Here is a 17,826-nt window from a genome sequence, read left to right as displayed (position 1 = left end):
CTGTAGTTTGCCGGATCCACTTTCCTCCCTTTCTTGAAGATAGGTACCACATTGGCCTTCTTCCAGTCTTTGGGCACTTCACCAGAGCACCAGGAGTCCTCAAAGATCTGTGCCAGAGGCTGGGCTATGATGCTCGCCAGCTCCTTGAGTATCCTGGGGTGTAGATTGTCAGGGCCGGCTGACTTGAAGGTATCCAGACTCTCAAGGTGTTTCTTTACGAGGTCAGCATTGATGGAGGGCAGGGGATCTCCCTCACCCGGACCTCCCTGTCCCGTAGTGGGCATGGGCGTCTCATGGGACTGATGAAAGACCGACACAAAGTACCCATTTAATAGGTTGGCTTTTTCTTGGGCGTCAGTTGTCACTTGTCCCATCTGGTTTAGCAGGGGTCCAATGTTGCCCTTGCTTTTCCTCCGGCTCCCCACATATCTGAAAAAGGACTTTTTATTGTCCTTGATACTCAAAGCTAGTTGGAGTTCAGTTGCAGCCTTGGCTTTCCTGGTTTGCTCCCTGCAGGACCGGACCAGCGCAGAATATTCCTCCTTGGAGGTGAATCCTGTCCTTCATCCTTTGTAGGCCTTTCTTTTTAGCCTCAGGAGGTCTGTTAGATCCCTGAAGAGCCAGGGGGGCTGCTGTGCCCTCTTGATGCTTTTCCTCCAAGATGGAAGAGAATTAGCTTTTGCATTGAGGATCGCTCCCTTGAGGAGCGACCACTCTTCCTGAACTCCCCTCTCTCTGGGGTCGTGGTCCCTTAGGGCCTCACTGACAAACCTCCTGAGCTTGTCAAAGTCGGCTTTCCTGAAGTCAAGGACTTCCATGTTGCTGACTGACTTGCCAGCTTTACGGTGGATGGTGAAGGTGATCAGCTCGTGGTTGCAGTCACTCAGCTTCCCATCAATCACTAGGTCACCGATTAGGTCATCCCCAGTTGCCAGTACCAGGTTGAGCAGTGTTTTACCTCTCGTTGGCCCGTAAACTTCTTGAGTCAGGTAGAGGTCATCCACTCACGATAGGAAGCTTTGCGACCACTCAGATTTTGCTGAGTGATCCTTCCATGAGATGTCTGGGTACTTGAAGTCACCCATGACAACCATGGTCCTGGAGCATGTGGCTTCAGCCAGTTCCCGGGCGAACTCCTGGTCAAGCTCTTGACTTTGAGTGGGAGGTCTGTAGTAGACTCCCACCATTGTGTCCCCTGTGCCGTGTTCCCCACAGATTTTAACCCAGAGGGTCTCCAGTTGTCTACCCTGGTCGCCAACATCAGCTTGCAGGGATGGGTAGCTTTCCTTAACATAGAGAGCTACACCCCCGCCCCTTTTATCTATTCGATCTCTCCTGTACAAGGTATAGCCATCTATACCCATGGTCCAGTCATGGGTGGAGTCCCACCAGGTCTCTGTTATCCCTATGATGTCATAATTATTTGTGTTTAAGCAGGAGGACGAGTTCCTCCTGCTTATTCCCCAAGCTCCTGGCATTTTTGTACAGGCAGGCAAGTGTCCCCTTGGGGGCTCTTGCCTTGCCCACAGATTGTACCAGGGCTGGGGCAGGGGTGGGCTCCCTTAAGTGCCTTGGCCTGCGGGCTTTTCAAGGGTTGCTCAGTGGACCAGCAGTGGTGGTAGTCCCCCCGTTCCCTGGTGGACTTAGTTTTAAAGCCTGGTGGAGCAGGTCAGCCAGTCTGGCTGAGAAGAGCCTCTTACCCAGGGGAGAGAGGTGGAGGCCATCTCTTCCCAGCAGTTAGCTGCCTCTCTTGGCAAAGAGTGGACTGTGGTCATGGAAGCCGAAGCCTTCCCGATGACACCAGCGCCGCACTCTTTGGTTAACTACCTGAATCCTCCTCTCGCTCCGCAGCCCATACCCTGAGACTGGGAGGATCGAAGAGAACGCCACCTGTGCCCCCAGGCCCTTTAGTTCTACTCCCAAATCCCTGTAGCGCCTCATGACACAGCTGGGAGTGCTCTGAGCCGTGTCATTGGTGTCCACATGAATAAGGAGCATGGAATAATGGTCTATGGGCTGGAGGAGCTTAGTTGGACATGGTGTGATTTTTTTTTTTTTTTTTTTTTTTTTTTGGGTGTGGATTGATTAATACTTGTAGATAGCTCTCTTGCTCAAGGATATCTAACTGGGATTCAAATATTGACCTTTCCTATATGAGTAGTTAATTATCAAGACACCCATTTTACATTCAGATAAACTAAGGCAAAGATAAGTTGAATCCAAAGCACCACACTTGGTTCTCTAAGCTGGGCAGCTAACCTCCATATTAGCTGAATGGCTAAACATGTGAGCTAACTAAAAGTAAATGCACTATGGGATTTTCTAAGAGCTGCGCATGCTTTTGCTTTTGTGACTTCTGATGCACTGTGGCACTATGTGGCCTTGTAGAAGTGCCATACTGGGTCAAACCACTGGTCCATGTAACTCAGTATCCTGTCTCTAACAGTGGCAGGAGTGGATGCTTTAGAGCAGTAGCAGTTAACTGGCAGCACATGTGCCACAAGTGGCACAGACAGCCTCTGTCTGTGGCATGTGGCAGATTGGGGATGAAACAGGCAGCACAGTGGTAGATAGGGTAGGGATAATAAAACAGAGCAGAAGATTGGATGGGGGAAGGGGTCTGGCATGGCAGTTGTGGAGGGGGCAGAGCTTAATATTTGCCATGCGTGCCAAAAAGATTGCCCTCCACTGCTGTAGTGGGTGAGTATTGAATTGAGTACAGCTAGAGTGATCTACCCCCTGTTCATTACCCTCTCTGGAATTCACTGCCATTGGTTTGGCGATGCCTCCAAGCAGAGGATACATCTCTGACTGTTCTTTGTAATAGCTATTATTAGATCTAATGTCCATGCTTTTTGTCTAATCCATTTTTGAACCTGGCTGTACTATCTGCTTCTACAACCTCTTGTGGTAATGAGTTCCACAAGTTAACTATGCACTGCTTTTTAAAAAAGTACTTTTTCATGTTACTTTTAATTGTCTGACTAAATTTCAGTGAGTGCCCCCTACTTTTAGTACTCTAGGTTTTGATGGAGAATAGTTGTCTTTTAACTTTGTCCAGGCCCTTTTTCCAGACCCTAGGTGTACCACACTTCTTGCTTTATTTTAAGAAAGAATGACTGATGGAAAATTCCTCCTTGCTATGTATAGCTTTTCTGATTTATTTACTTGTGATTTTTTTTATTATTATTATTTCCAGAATAATGGAAGTTCAAGTGAGTTTGAATGGACAGTCTTTCTTCACTGACTCGTTAACAATTACTGCTTCAGAATGTGTAAGTAAATAATGAACATAATTTAATGTGGACTGTGGAAATTTTGATACTTGTATAGATAACCTTATCCTCACATAACCTTGTGGGTGTGAAAATCTTAAAGAAGAGCTATAGCTCTTCAATAATAGGTGAAAAAACATAACTGTAAAACTACATTTAAATGTAGGGATATATAATAATATCTCCTAAATCCCCATTCTAAATAAGTGTAGATTTTTTGTTGTATAGAAATTCAGTGCTCCCAAAGAAACTTCAGCTGGCTGTCTGTCCTTGATGAACTGAATGGTAATGAACAGATTTTTCTGCAGTTATAATATGTCAAATGATTCATTTAACGTTTCCTGTTAAAAGTGGCAGACAACTGTATGTTTAGTTAGCATTCTGCTGTGCATGAATCTATGCTGAAAGAACATTTCCATATATATTATGTTAAATTTCCAAATAATATACAAATCACATGTTTTGCCCAGCATGATTAAATGGATGACCTTGTCTCCTGATATAGATTCTACAGTAGGGATGCTCAGTCCCTCACCTGTGGATCAGATCTGGCTCTGCTCATTAGGCTGGGCACACAGGGCAGTGCAGGACCTGATCTTGGAGCATGGGGCTGGACAAGGGTGGGACAAGGTCCCAGAACTCAATCCCAGCATGTGGGACCAGGCAATGACAGTGTGGGTCCCCAGAGCCTGATCCCAGTGTGCAGAGAAAGATAGAGGTGGTTTGGGGCCCTGGAGCTCAATCCTGGTAGGCAGAGCTGGGTGGAGGTGGCTTGGGGCTTTTGGATCAGCCCTACACCACTCATCTGGCCTGTGGGGCCAAAAGGTTGACTGGCAGTGCTCTGTAATATATATACAGGGTTTCCTTTTTTCATCACCATTGCTTCTTTTGAAAATTTCTTCAGAAATTTCTGAAGTTAAATTCTCTACAGAAAATCTAATTATAAAGGGGAAACAAGGGGAATCCCCCTTTTCCTCCAGCCAGTCTTTTTGCTGCTTCTAAATGTTCCGTACCCCGTCAGTCAGGAAATGGAATTAAGTTTTCCATATGTGCAGTGCCTCTCAATCTGCATTATTATTTCCTCAATATGTTGAGATGCATTATAGTTGCTACAATGTGCAACTATAGCTTTGAAGCCACTGGGTGGCTTCCACCTCTGTAGGGACCTGCCCTCCAGAGCAGGTATAAATACAACTACATCAAAAGAAACATTTGTGGTATAGTCATTCACTGATCTAGTTATGACATTCAGGGGGAAGATCTGGAGAGGGGGGGTGTGGTGCTGCAGTTGCACACCCCTTTGATTCTTGGTCACTGCCTGGTAGTGGCCATGGAACCTCTATACTGGCAGCAGTGAGGGAGTAAATTGACTTCATAGCTCATTATAATCTACTTGATTCCTTCTGAACTCTTGATTTTGTAGGTGTTAATGACCCTCTTTCCTTTTCTGCAGTTCTGCTGTCTGTTAGCTGCTCCTAGTAATGTAGTTCCCATTTCATAGTCCTACAGGTGTGGGGTTTTTTTACTCTAACAAGAAACATTTAATCAGGTATGGAAATGTTAACTCAGGTGAACATTAGCTCAGATGTAGAAATAATTTTCAATGTGCTATCCAGATGTTCCAGGAAGCTTGATTTTTGTTTTTTGAATCTGAACAAGAGACGTACCTTTAATATATGTTGTGTTATATGATGATCAGAGATCCAGGTTTTCCATTTCCCATGACAAAATGTGGATTTTCCCCTTTAAAGTGAGAAACCATGAATTTCCTTTGTAGGTTGACAGAGCAGCTACCAGACAGCAGAATTGCAGAAAAGGAAAGTGTGTCATTAACACCTACAGAATGAAGAGTTCAGAAGGAATCAAGTAGATTATAATGAGCTATGAAGTCAATTTACTTCCTCACTGCTGCCAGAATAGAAGTAACTTGGGGCTGTCAGGAGCTGGAGAGGGCGATGGAAGGTAGAGGGCACCACATGCATGTATGCATTCTCACACATGTTGTTGGCAATACAGCCAGGCAGGGTGGTGGGAGCAACTCTGGCAGCTGGATAAAGATAAGTTTGTGGGCCTGTGGGAGGGGGGTAGTTGGAGGGCCAGGGCTTTGGGACCACAGTCCAGGCACGCCCATTGGTAATGTGTCAGGGCAGCATGGCCTCTCCAGATTTCTGCATGGACAGCAGGACATGGGGCTGCATCCTGGCTGGACTACCACTGGGTAGGGGCTGCCTCCGCAGTCCAGCAGGCGGGACCCGGTGTGGAAGGGCAAAGTGGGGCAGGGAGACTCAGTTTCGATGCCGCCACTGCTGGAAGCTCCTCACCAGCTGTACCACTAAGGTGACGTGCCCTGTCCACCTGGCAGGTGGCGCCTCACCATGGCAGGCAGTGTAGTTGGCACGGGGCTCCCAGTGTCAGTAGCAGCATCAAGTCTCTCTGCTCCATGCTGCCCTCCCATGCCAGATCCCACCTGCTGGATTGTGGGTGCACTCGGGGAGGGCAGCAGGGCTGGGAGCCCCAAACCCCACAGTGGGCAGCCCACATCCTCCTCCCACCCTCACTCTCCACGGGATCTGCTCAGCTCCATTATGGCCATGTCATCCACAGGCAGGGGAGGGGAGATGAGGCCAGGCTCTGTGCTTCTCCCTCTGCCCCAAGTACAGCAGCTGCTGCCTTTCACATGTGGTAGCTGGGGCTCAGGTGCTGCTGGCTGGCTGTGGCTGGCACCCACAAGAGCAGAAAGTAGGGTTTGGGCAGGATGCAGCCTCTGGGTCCAATAGCCCTGGTAGCTGGGGGCCTGCTTTGGCAGGGCTGGGGGCAGGGCGAGGGGCTGCAGGTTGGAATTGAGAGGCACCAGTGGGGATGGGGGGGGGGCTGTAGGTTGGGAGTGAGGGGCACTGATTGGGGGTGAGGGGCACCGGCATGGACGGGGCAGGGCACTGGCATATCAGGACTGCTCAGCACCACAAAGCAGCTGGGGGGACAACCACAGCTACATCCACATCCTGGTGTGCAAAGAGGCAGCTCTGATTTTCCATGATAAAGGAACCAAAATCAAACAGCAAAATATATAGGTATTTAGAATTTATTTTATTATAATGATTGAGGAACTGGTAGGCTTCCAAATTTCTTTAAAATTGTAAGTATACCAATAAAACATTGTTTTCAGCTGCTACCTTTATATATAGTGGTGTTTCATTTTAATCACAGAAAAACACAGATTTTGAGGGTTTTAATCAGAGAATTTTGGATTTTTTAACAGAGAAAAACCAGGCTTCCTGGTGATGATGCTCCGCACTATCTGCACCTCTTTTTTCAAAATCCTAGATCCACTCATGACAACATGGTTCCAATTAATAGCATAGGCAGGACCACAGTGGTGGCACATAATCTGCCTGAACCTGCGTAGATGGAATCTCAAGACTTTAACCAGGTGTTGGAAGACTGTGCTGGTCTCGATCCTACTGATTGGAATCATGTTCTAATTAGATTACAAGGGAAAAACAAATCAAAACCTGGTCCGATGGCACAAGTGTATTTAGAGTGTGGACTTGCTTCCTTAACTAGAGTAGTGGCTTTGCACAAGAGAACACTTAAGTTCTTGTAGGAAGATATGTTTTTGCTAGGTCACTATGCAGTATCAAGGGCATTCTTGAATCTTTTGTAAGGAAAAAAAATCCTAAATTTCTCTAAAACTTTCTCTAAATCTTAAAGCTTGGCTTTAGTGTAACTTTATTTTCAGGTTTGTAAATATAAAGAACAGTGGAATCTGTTACTCATATATGTGTAAACAGTCAAATCTTGCTGAAATCAGTTGGAGTTATGAAGACAGAGGGCAGAATTTGGGGTGAGGGGGTGGTTTGTGTTTGTTGAATTGAGAGAACAGTAATGTGAATTATATTAATATTCTGCAAAGTACAGGCCAGTTCATCTGACCTGACAGTGACTTCACTCCTTGGCTTACCTTACTGCATGTGATTTCCAATGAGATATTAATGTCTGCAGCCAGTTAACCTGGTGAAGAAATGTATATTTCAATCGTTGAAAAATTTAGAGTTTAAACAATTTGGGGGTTGATGTCATGTCCAACCAAACTTTAGATTTTAGGGGAGGGAGCCTGAATCTGCTTGGAGTCGGGCAGATTCTGATTCAGTGGAGCTCATATTATGGTACTTAGACAAAACCTTTTTAAGATTTGCAACTCTTTTTTAACCTTATCTCCCAATCTTGTATCAGTGTCTGGCAATGCAATATCTTGATTCCATGACCTAAAGACACAGCAGTCATGGAAAGGTGCTTCATTATGATATGAAATGTACTGGTGTTCTCTTTATCTTCCTCTTTCTCATGTAGGTGAAGGGACAGCTGTATTAAAACTAAAAATTTACTTTTACCCTGTATAAAAAGTGCACAGAAAAAACAAACTGTTAAATTACCCCCAGAGCTACAGTATTGATTCCTCTGATAAGTATTCTCACCATTACTTACATGTTGTTACTCTGTGGTTCAAAGATCCAACAGGAAACAGAATAGCTACAGATGTGCAGTGACAAGAAAGCCAGCACTTCTGCTCATCCTTTTTGTCTTTTCAAACATGCTGCAGTAAAGGAAGTGTTACACAAGTAGAACTCGTGTTTCCATAGTAGCGGATGGGCAACTGCCTGGAAATGGGTCACTGCTAGAATTGTTCTGCTAATTCTAATTGCTGAGCAGCTGATGGTTAGCCTGGTGCAAGGAGTCAAAAGTTTATAACTTCCCCCATTAAATAGATATCGCTGCAGCGAAAACAAGGAGTGGCATCTAGGCCTGGACATGAGCTCCTAATATTAGCATCTTAAATGGTCACTTTATATAACATGGGCCGTAAATAATGTTTAACTCAATTCTGTTGCCATTTATACCAATTTTTCCTCAGTGTAACTTCTTTGACTTCAGTAGAGTTGCTCTTGTTTTACATCAACATGTGTGGGAAATCTAGCCATATCTTTTTACATTTTCTTTCTCCTTGATCAGAATTTGAATAGAGTTTATGCACAAAAAACACACCAGCATTTTTTTCTGTTCTTGGCATTGGTAAAATTTCTACTTGTCTCATGCATGTTAGCAGAGTTTGCCAGCAGCTGCATTTTACCATTGTAGAAATGAGGCTGTAACCACCTGCACAGATTTTAGATTCTGTTTCCCCTTGTGGTGGACTGGGATCACTCAGGTGCATACGTAACTGCTTAAAAAAAAAAAAAAATGGCTGAAGAGGGTGACCCTCCCATCTGTTAGCTGAACAGTCTTGTGGTTAGAGCACATGTCTAGGGGAACCCCACCTTCCCAGAAATTGCACATCCAGCTTTTCAGCAAGCTGCTCAAACCACCAGGCTATAAGATAGCATATTATAGCCCATAGTGTTCTCTTACCTTTTGTTTGAAGGGCCCAGCAGGAGAGGGATTGTGGCTCAGTGAGACAATTACTGCCCTGAAATGGGATAGAAACTGTTAAGCTGCTGTTTTATCCATTGTATGCAGCAAATATTAAATGCAGAGTTCAGAAAAGCCATTGGGCTTCTCCTCTTGCTCTGTTTCTTTTGGCAGTTAGGAACCTATTTGGATGATCCTTCTTCACCACAAGGGGAAACGGAATATAAAATCTGAGTAGGTGTAAAAAAGGGGCATGTATGCATTGCATTATCTGCATTCATGCATTATGCAGTTAAGTAGGTAACAACTGTGTAAAGATAAAATAATACTTGGCCCTAAGGGCCCCTCTACATATGCAGGTAAAGGTGTGATGGGATCTAATGCATTATCTGCACAGTATGTAGCAGGAAGCAGGATTGTGGGATTGTAAATCGGATCCCATCATGCCTTACTGCTAGGGACCCATTTAAATTGTGGTAAGATTAAACGATTTTTGCAGGTTGGTCGTGGCATGAAGAACCAGTTTTACACATTTCTCAGATGTGCTCTACCAGCCCTGCTCCTTGGCACTGATTGGCAGAGAGGCCCTGGTGTGGGGAGGAGGGATGAGGGGGCAGCTGCCATCTTGTCTGCTGCCCTTCATGTTGCCCCACCAGCTAATGCCTTCCCCCCAGGTGGGCTGTGAGGCCAGCTGTGGCAATGAGGACCACTGGTTCCCATTGGGGAGGCAGCTTTTTATTTTTATTAAGGTTTGTTTTTTAAATTGATTTTACAGGCAATACAAGATCTTGCAATTTCTGCAGAATTGTGAATTGAATAGACCCCTACTTATTGCCGGTGCAGGAGGAGCCCAATCCCAGGCTCCCCCTACGCTGACAAGAAACAAGCACCTGTGGCTGGGGGTCTCTCTCAGCTGTGGGAGTGCATAGGGCTGCTAGCCACAGGGGCACATGGCCACACATTCAATTAATGGCATGATAGGAAGTAGCTACAAAATGATTACACCTTTTGGATAATTTCTCCTTTTATCATGCCATTAATTGATTGAACACATGTCCGGGTGACCACTTAAGGCATGGTTAACTGGCAGATGGATGCCTATGTCCCCTGCAGAAGGGAGTCTCCAGCCACCACGACCTGCCACTTGGTGGCAGTGGTCTTAGTCCTCCCAACCTTGGGGATGCCTGGCCTGGCCTTTTCCACCAATGGAACATGTGTTGTCTTCTCTGTTGCTAGGGCTGTGTATCTGTTCTCTGGGTAAACTGCTGCAAGTGGAGATTTCTGCTTGTTGCCACAGGTCACAAGCTTCCAACTTCTACCTTCCTTCTCTAGCACTGCCTCTGGCAATTCTTCCTCCACAGTCCTAGATGTCTTCTCCAGCCATGAATCAGTGAAGTCCCCATGGTAGATGATGCTTCATAGCTTTGCCACCTCTTCCTGTAGCTTTCTTGCCTGCTCCCTGAGGGACACCACCATAAGGCACCGCTCACATTGCACACTCCCTCACCTGGCTATTGCTGAAATGAACCTGCAAGCTGCAGTCTCCACAACACCAAATCAGGACCTGGGTGGAAGCCTCAACTGTGAGCGGTCTTGCCTGGACAGACGCCTCACTGGTGCAAGCAGAGGAAGAGCTGGCAGTGGCAGTGACTCTGGCACAGGGACATCCTCCAGCCATTTTTCTGGTTCTCTTAATCCTCCGCCTCTCTCTTCCTGCCCCTCTTCCAAGCAGGCCTTCCTTAAAGTCCCCTGTAATTTGGCCTGTTCCCTGCTCCTTGGTCCTGAAAGGCTTTGTTTTCCCTGTTCACCTGCTTCTTCTCACCAAGCTTACAGTGGAAGAAGGTGAGAGAGAGTTTCCAGGCAAACTCCTTGGTGAATTCCCCCTTGCTCTAGACTCTAGGTAAACAAGGGGATTAAGTATTGGTCTAACTGCTGAGTTTTAGCTACTTAGAGTAACTAACCTACATATATTTTGTCTTAATTAAAGAAAGAGCTTACCTGAAAAGCTTCCCTTCAAGAGGAGGGTGGCAAACTAACCTGTGGTCTGACTTGTGAACTGTTTGCTTCTCCTGTTCGCTTGCTCGCAAGGGCTTTGGAGTGTAGAAAACCTCTGGACCCTGGGGATTGCAGCTGCTGTGTGGGTGTGGGAAATCCCTGAGACCAGAGGATTGCGGTGATCCTGGAGCACTCCCATGCAGCGATCTCTGCATTCCTCGTGTTCCCCTGCAGTGATCCTAAGGCCCCGGGAGTTTCCCTGCAACCCCAGAAAACAGGGTTCACTCAGATTTGCTGCAGCAGCAATTCCTCCAGCCTCAGGGGTGTATTTGGTGCCCCCATGGCTGGGAGCCCTTCAACTGGGAAATGTGGGTCTCTCAGCTGCAGGAGTTTCCTGAGGTAGGGAGAGTCCAGAATCTGGCTCCCCCTATACAGGTATGATGGGATCTCATGTGCAATCCCACAATTGCATCTCCAGCCAGGCTCTGGCATGGCAGGAGCTGCAATTTTGTGAATCACACATTAGATCCCATCATGCCTTTAGCTTCACGTGTAGAGGGGGCCTGACTATTTGCACTGTCCTCTGAAACAATTAGTACTGGCACTGTCAGGGACAGTCTAGGAAGTCCAGAGCACTGGCTTCGATTGACCACCATTCTTATCCAGCCTGGCAGTTCCTATGGGTCTTTTTTTAACTCCCCTGCAGGACAAGTTGAATGTTAAGGTGACTTATTTTTAGAACATAAAAGCCCATAATAGAGTTGTTGTATTTCCAAAAGGAAGTACTAAATGTCAGCGCAGTAACAAAGGTGCTATAGGGATACATGTAGATGCACCCAGCAAGTACTTTCACAGTAGATGCCTTTTGATTTAGGCAACTGACCTCTCTTGCCTCCATGTTATTCCTTATTCTCTTGTCACATATGCCATCTATTTCCTTGAAGATACTTATGATTTACACTGATGTAAGTGAGAGGAGACTCAGACTTGTTATCTCTATTGGTCTCACTGTTTTCTTGGTCCAAGGAATGCAGAGTTAAATGCAGTTTTCAGAGTTTTGAATTTTTCAGGTTAAAGATATATGGCATATTGGAGGTTGTAGCCTTAAAACTGCTGATGCACTGATATTCTCCAGAGCCAAGAAAGTTTGTGGAATGAAAGGATACCAATTATACCTTTTTAATATCTAATCTTCCCCATTTTGTAGTTGCTTGCATTATCTGTGTGATTCTGCTGGTCTATGCTGTGTCTTTATTTAGGGGTCCCTTGTGACATAGCGATGCCCATGGATGAAAAGGGAAATTGCAGGGTGTCTGAAGCTGACTCTCACATTAATTCAGCTTATAATGAACCTGATCCTATTGCTGTCAGAAGGAGCTTTGTCTGAGTAAGGTCAGTGGGAAATGGTCCCACTGAATAGTCACTTTCTCTGTGGGAATCCGTGTGTAGCTATGTCTGAAAAAGAATTATTCTCCAGTGACTGTGTCTCTTTTTACTTCTCCTTTCTCCACAGTCTAATGGTATAGCAGCACTTATTGCTGTTCTTATACTGTTACTTTTGGTGGCTCTTGGTCTCTTCTGGTGGTTCTGGCCTCTCTGCTGCAAAGTGGTAAGTAAAAAGAAAAAAAAAAGTCAATATCTAGCTGGTATATCACTTTACAAAACATAATCAACATTTTCTTGAAGTATAGATTATTTTTTCAAACAGTTCTTGAAAATAAGTAGTAATCCAGAATGATGGCTGTTTAGAATGGGCTAAAGTCAAAAGTGTATATAATATAAGATACAAGTTTAGGGTTTATCAGTGGTATATTGTAAACCCCAGAAGAGGTCAGTTTCAGCATAAGCAAGTAACTGTGCTTTTTGCAGTGCTGGCTTCTCTGACAGAAATCTAAGCAGAGATGAACAAGGAGAGGATGGGTGCATCTCCTATTGGCTTTCTCCTAAATGAGCAGATATGCTTTATTTCAGTGAAATCTTTGATAAAAGCCTTTCCTCTTTTATTTGAAAGTTGCAGGCTATAATGGTGGGCAGATGTTACCATGAAATCAAGGACCTCTTTAAAAGCACGAGCAGTAAAATTTATATTTGTAGTCCATTATGGAAGCCTAAGTTAGAAATCCCTTATTTTTCTATTAATCCCTTGCAAAAAATTAAATTTTCATCCTGCACATATTGTATCTAGTTTCATCTGAATAATGAACAGTCTTTATCTTAGCAGCAGTCAACAATGATGCTTCAATAGCTCTCCCTTTGTTTCCTCACATCAGGGGTTTTATTTTTGTGGAAGGTATTATCCGTTCAGTTAGTCGGCAGTCCTAAGGGCATGCTGATATGTTCCAGCATAGCATAATATTCCCTCCACTTGGTCTTGGTTTAGGATTGGTGTCTACTGGAAGGCCGTGAAGCAGTGTTCCCTCTAAGCTGTGTTGCGTGCCTGCATGGCCGCGCACACCACACAGCTTAGAGGGAACGCTACCGTGAAGGAATAGCCCTTCTCCATGTGTTCTCTGAAACTGCTGGTGAAGCCTCAGCTATGAAATAGGTGCAAGGCCTTAAACATGATGTGGAGCAGGAAGGCCCCCACTTTCTGTAGAACCTCTATGATCTATGGTTCTTGAGAACCCATCTGTAATGAAAGAATGCCTCTCATCCCACTTTCATAGGATTGTTCCAGGAAGGCATCCTTTGGTCATTTAGTCTTTCAGAAGCCTCTAGCCTGTGGGTTTTTCCACAGTGTGAAGAAAGGTTTCTTATTTCCTTCATTTTTAAAAGAATTGGGTCATTCCTATTCAAATGAGTGGTATGGCCTATAGTGTCAGGTCTATAAGTAGTCTTTTCCAAGATGGTATTATGTGGGATACAATAATGCAGAGAGGATATGGTAGGAGTGACCTTCCACCAGACTTCACATTTTGCATCCAACAGAAAATCAAATTTTCCGGGCTTCAAAGTCTCGCCCTTTTTTTAAAAGTATAAATTAAAAATCTTGTTGACTTGAAGTGTGAATTTTCTTGCAAGGTCTCTAGTGAGCTGGAGGCTTGGTAAGCATTTGCAGGATTCTTAAAAATATGATTACACGCAAGTTATATTTTGCCATTTTTTTTTACAGTCTATTTACAGTGATCAGCACATCCTTTCTCGACAGCTGCCTTCTCTAACAAAGAGGCCTGTTAACAGTCATCCTGTTCCTGAGTTTTCAATCTTTCTTTCTATTTTATTTAAAAGACAAACATACTTATCCTTGAGTTGATTGACATCAGGAAACGCTAATGTTCCTTTAGGTCTTCAAAGCTCTCAGAACTGCTTAACTTTTTGTGACTAGCTGAATGTGGATGTCAGTCAGAATAGAGTTCATTCACCTCTTATATAGATAAACCCAGAATCAATCTTTTTCAATTGAAGGAGATGCATATCACATCAGATTCAGTTACACATGTCACTAACTGTTTGCCAAATTGATGTTTTTCAGAGTTATGCTTTTGCATACTTACTGCAACACTTAAAATATGAGAAATGCTTTTTCCAATGGTCAACATTAGAAAGTCATCTTCAGCTTACAGTGCTGTCCTGCTATCGTATTTTCCTTTAGTTAGAGCAGTAAGTAGTGGCAGTATCTTTAATACCTGTGAGTTGTTGTAACTATGTTTATAGGTCTGGTCACCCCACAGTAGCCAAAGCTCTATTTGTTTCCAGAATGGAGCTCAGGGGGCACCTAAACACTGCCCGTCTCCCAGCAAAGGCCATATCATTAGGTATGCTCAGAGCATTCCCAATTCACTATGATGCAATTGAGCTCCATGCAAAGCCCAGCACCAGGGCCACTGTCACTCAAAATATTATAGGCTGTGGTGGCAGCAAATAATCCTCCAGGTGCTGTTCACCTAGGACTCCAAGTCCTGCCTCCAGGTGGACCTGGTACTGATTTGGAGTCCCAAAGGCTAAGGACAGATCTTGCATTTGTCCCTGGACCAGTTGTGTCTCTGTTTGTCCTGAAACAGGAATATCCCAGGATTGGCATGCACATATATCACCGTTCTTACCAGGATTTAGTGAGTATTGGAATGCACTGCCCCTTTTCTGCCATAGATTCAATGATGCAATCCCAGGACAACTGTTCAGACGCAGTTTGTGATGTCTTGGAATAAACTGTTAGTACTTTTTATTCTGTGAGCCTTTTTAGGATTTATCCTAGGATAACAATATGGACATCTGAATTTTTGCACTTTGTCCCAGGAAATAATGGTTTACCCCAGGACAAGTACAATGTCTATTTGTAGCCCCATAGTGTAATGTGTACATGGACAAGTATAACAGGGGGCTTTTAGCCCATTACTTTAAGAGAGTATAAGATCCACATGATAGGATCACATTAAAGCCAAGACCCAGAGAAAAATTGAGTAAAAGAACAGGTGGTAGGAAGACAAAGCAAAAGAGATTCAAAGGTTTGCCAACAGTCATGATATGTGTAGTTTTGGCAATACAACCAAAGCTGTATTTGGCCAAGCATATTCTTTACAGACAGTTCCACCATCAACATATGGTAAAAAGAGCACTTTCAAGAGCTCCTGAACTGAGATTCTAATGTTGAAGACAATACCATCAAAGCCATCCCACAACACTCCAATAAGGACTGACTACCTTGCAGATCCACCAACTTATTAAGAGGCCTTAAACATCTTTAAGTAGATGAAAAACAACACATCACATGGTCCTGTTGGAACACCAGCTGAAATTTATAAACAAGGTGGTAAAAACTCTCTTACCAACTACATGTCATTTTGAAAATCTGGAAACTTAAACTGATTCTCAGCAACTTCAGAGATGCCATAGTCATTTCCATATTCAAGAAAGGAGATAGATGTGCAGCAATTATCATGGTATTGGACTCCTGTCCATAGCTGGGAAGATCCGTGCCTGCATTCTCCTCAATAGATGCATATCCCTCACTGAGGAGATTGTACCTAAATCCCAATATGGTTTCAGACCATTCAAAAGCACAGTAGATGTGATCTTTGTTGCAAGACACCTGCAGGGGAACTGTCATGAGCAATGCAGATCTGTTCATGGCCTTCATTGACCTGACTAAGGCCTTTTGTTTCAATCAACAAAGAGGTCCTATGGAAAATCCTGATGAGATTGATATTAACAAATTTTGGTGGGCATCCAAGACTTCATCATGATGATCTGACAGTAGCCATCTTAAGAAACAGCTTGGAAGTGGACCTTTTTGCTACTGGAACTGGAGTCAAGCAAGGATGTGTGATTGCACCAACACTCATTTCCATCTGTATCACACCTATACTTCCATCTGGGAAGTCAGCATCCAGTATTGCATGGATGGGAATCTCTTTAACATTAACTGGTTACATTCCAAATCCAAGATAACTAACATCTGTATTACTGAGCTTCAATATGTTGATGATTGTGTTATGTGTACCTCACAAGAGCTTCAGGTCATTCTTGACTGCTTCTGTGAAGCATCCAGTGGGTTGAGTTTGGACTCATCAACCTCAAAAAACCAAGCTCCTTTACCAACTGACACCAAACCAACCAGCTGCTCCTCCAAATATTAGTTAGAGTGCAATCCTTGGAGAATGTTGAGGATTTCCCCAATTCAGGTACTTCCACAAAAAGTAAACATAGATAACAATATTCAAATTGGATAAAATTTGCTAGTGCTGCCTTTGGATGTTTCTGAAATCATGTCTTCAATGATTATACATCAGGTCCTAAACCAAACTTCTCATCTACTAAATTGTTGTCATTCCTTCTCTGTTGTATGGGTGTGAAATGTGGATGACATGTCAGAAACACTTGAAAACTTTAAAATGTTACCAGCAGCAATATCTTTGGAAAACCCTCCATATAAATTGAAAGGACAGAAGAACAAATGCCAGTGTTCTGGCTCAAGAAAACACAACTGTTATTGAAAACATGTTTATCAGGGCTCTGTGATGTTTCGCCGGCTGATTGGAGGAGGGTATGGGGCCCGGGGCAAATCAGCTTGTGCGCGGGCCTGCTGCCGCCCCGGTCCCAAGGTGCTGGCAGGTCGCTGCATGAGCTGATTTTCCCCAAGCCCTGCACCAGAGCCGATCGGAGGAGGGTGCGGTGCCCAGGCCTTGTGCGGGGACTCACTGCCACCCTGATCTCGAGGTGACAATAGGTCCCCACACAAGCTAATTTGCCCCGGGCCCTGCACCCTCCTCCGATCAGCTTTGGTGTGGGGCCTGGGGCAAATTGGCTCATGCAGGGACCCACCTCGGAATTGGGGTGCAGCCAGGTCCCAGCATAAACTGATTTTCCCTGGGTCCTGTACCAGAGCCAACCTGAGGAGGGTGTGGGGTCTGGGGCAAATCAGCTCCTTTTAGGGACCTGCCTCCTCCCCAGGCAGCAGCACCAGCCTCCTGTGATCCAGGAGGCAGATCAGGGGCCCACACCCATGGGAGCAGTTCAGCACAGCCCTCGCAGCCCTCCTGGGAGTGCAAGGGAGCCCCCGATTTGCCTGTTGGATGACACAGGGCTGGTGCTGCTGGCTGGGAGCCTGCATCCAGCACCGACAAGATCGGGGCTGCTGCTTGCCCCCGCTGGGCGCCCCAGCGGTGCGGCTGCTGGCCCCAGCTGGCAGCACCAGCCTCCTGTCATCTGGCAGGCAGACTGGGGGCTCCCCCTGAAGCCCTGGGAGGGCTGTGGGGGCTGTGCTGGACTCCTTCCAGGGGTGTGGGCCTCCTGGATCACAAGAGGCTGGTGCTTCTGGCTGGGGCCAGCGGCAGCACTGATCTTTCTGGTCCTGGCTATGGGCGAAACATTGAAACAGCATCGAAACAGCCAAAGAATTTCAATGAAACAAAACAAACCTCGAAACGAAGCACTGTTCCGTCAAAACAGAAGTCAGAGTGGAATGATGCTGTTTTCCACAGGCCTAATGTTTATACAGCACCAGATCTGTTGGACAGGGCATATCCTGAGGGTGCTTGACAACCAGATCCTACACTCCCAACTCACTGATGATCACTGCTCTAGACATGGGCAAGAGAAGAGATTCAAAGTCACTTTGAAGGCCAACCTGAAAAAATGCAGCATTAACATCAGTATGTGGCAGATTTTAGCACTGAATAATCGCCAATGATACTATGATGTATGACAAGGC

At 45.1% G+C, this 17,826-nt stretch overlaps 1 protein-coding gene across 4 annotated transcripts in view; it reads left to right on the top strand.

The window, feature by feature from the left end:
• ANTXR2 (ANTXR cell adhesion molecule 2) overlaps nt 1-17,826 on the top strand; it is a 185,346-nt gene that overhangs the window by 81,992 nt on the left and 85,528 nt on the right. For 3 of the 4 annotated variants that reach the window (XM_025208515.1, XM_025208517.1, XM_025208514.1), the window contains 2 exons: nt 3,200-3,275; nt 12,190-12,285. In XM_025208515.1, the coding sequence (XP_025064300.1) occupies nt 3,200-3,275; nt 12,190-12,285 (172 nt within the window). The remainder of the gene's footprint in view (nt 1-3,199; nt 3,276-12,189; nt 12,286-17,826) is intronic. The other variant, XM_025208516.1, reaches the window with a different exon arrangement.

This window comes from Alligator sinensis, unplaced genomic scaffold, assembly GCF_000455745.1.
Source record: "Alligator sinensis unplaced genomic scaffold, ASM45574v1 scaffold565_1, whole genome shotgun sequence".
In the NCBI taxonomy this organism is placed as follows: Eukaryota; Metazoa; Chordata; order Crocodylia; family Alligatoridae; genus Alligator; species Alligator sinensis.
The sequence above is the reverse complement of the archived record's forward strand: the minus strand, read 5'-3'. Positions and strand labels throughout refer to the sequence as shown.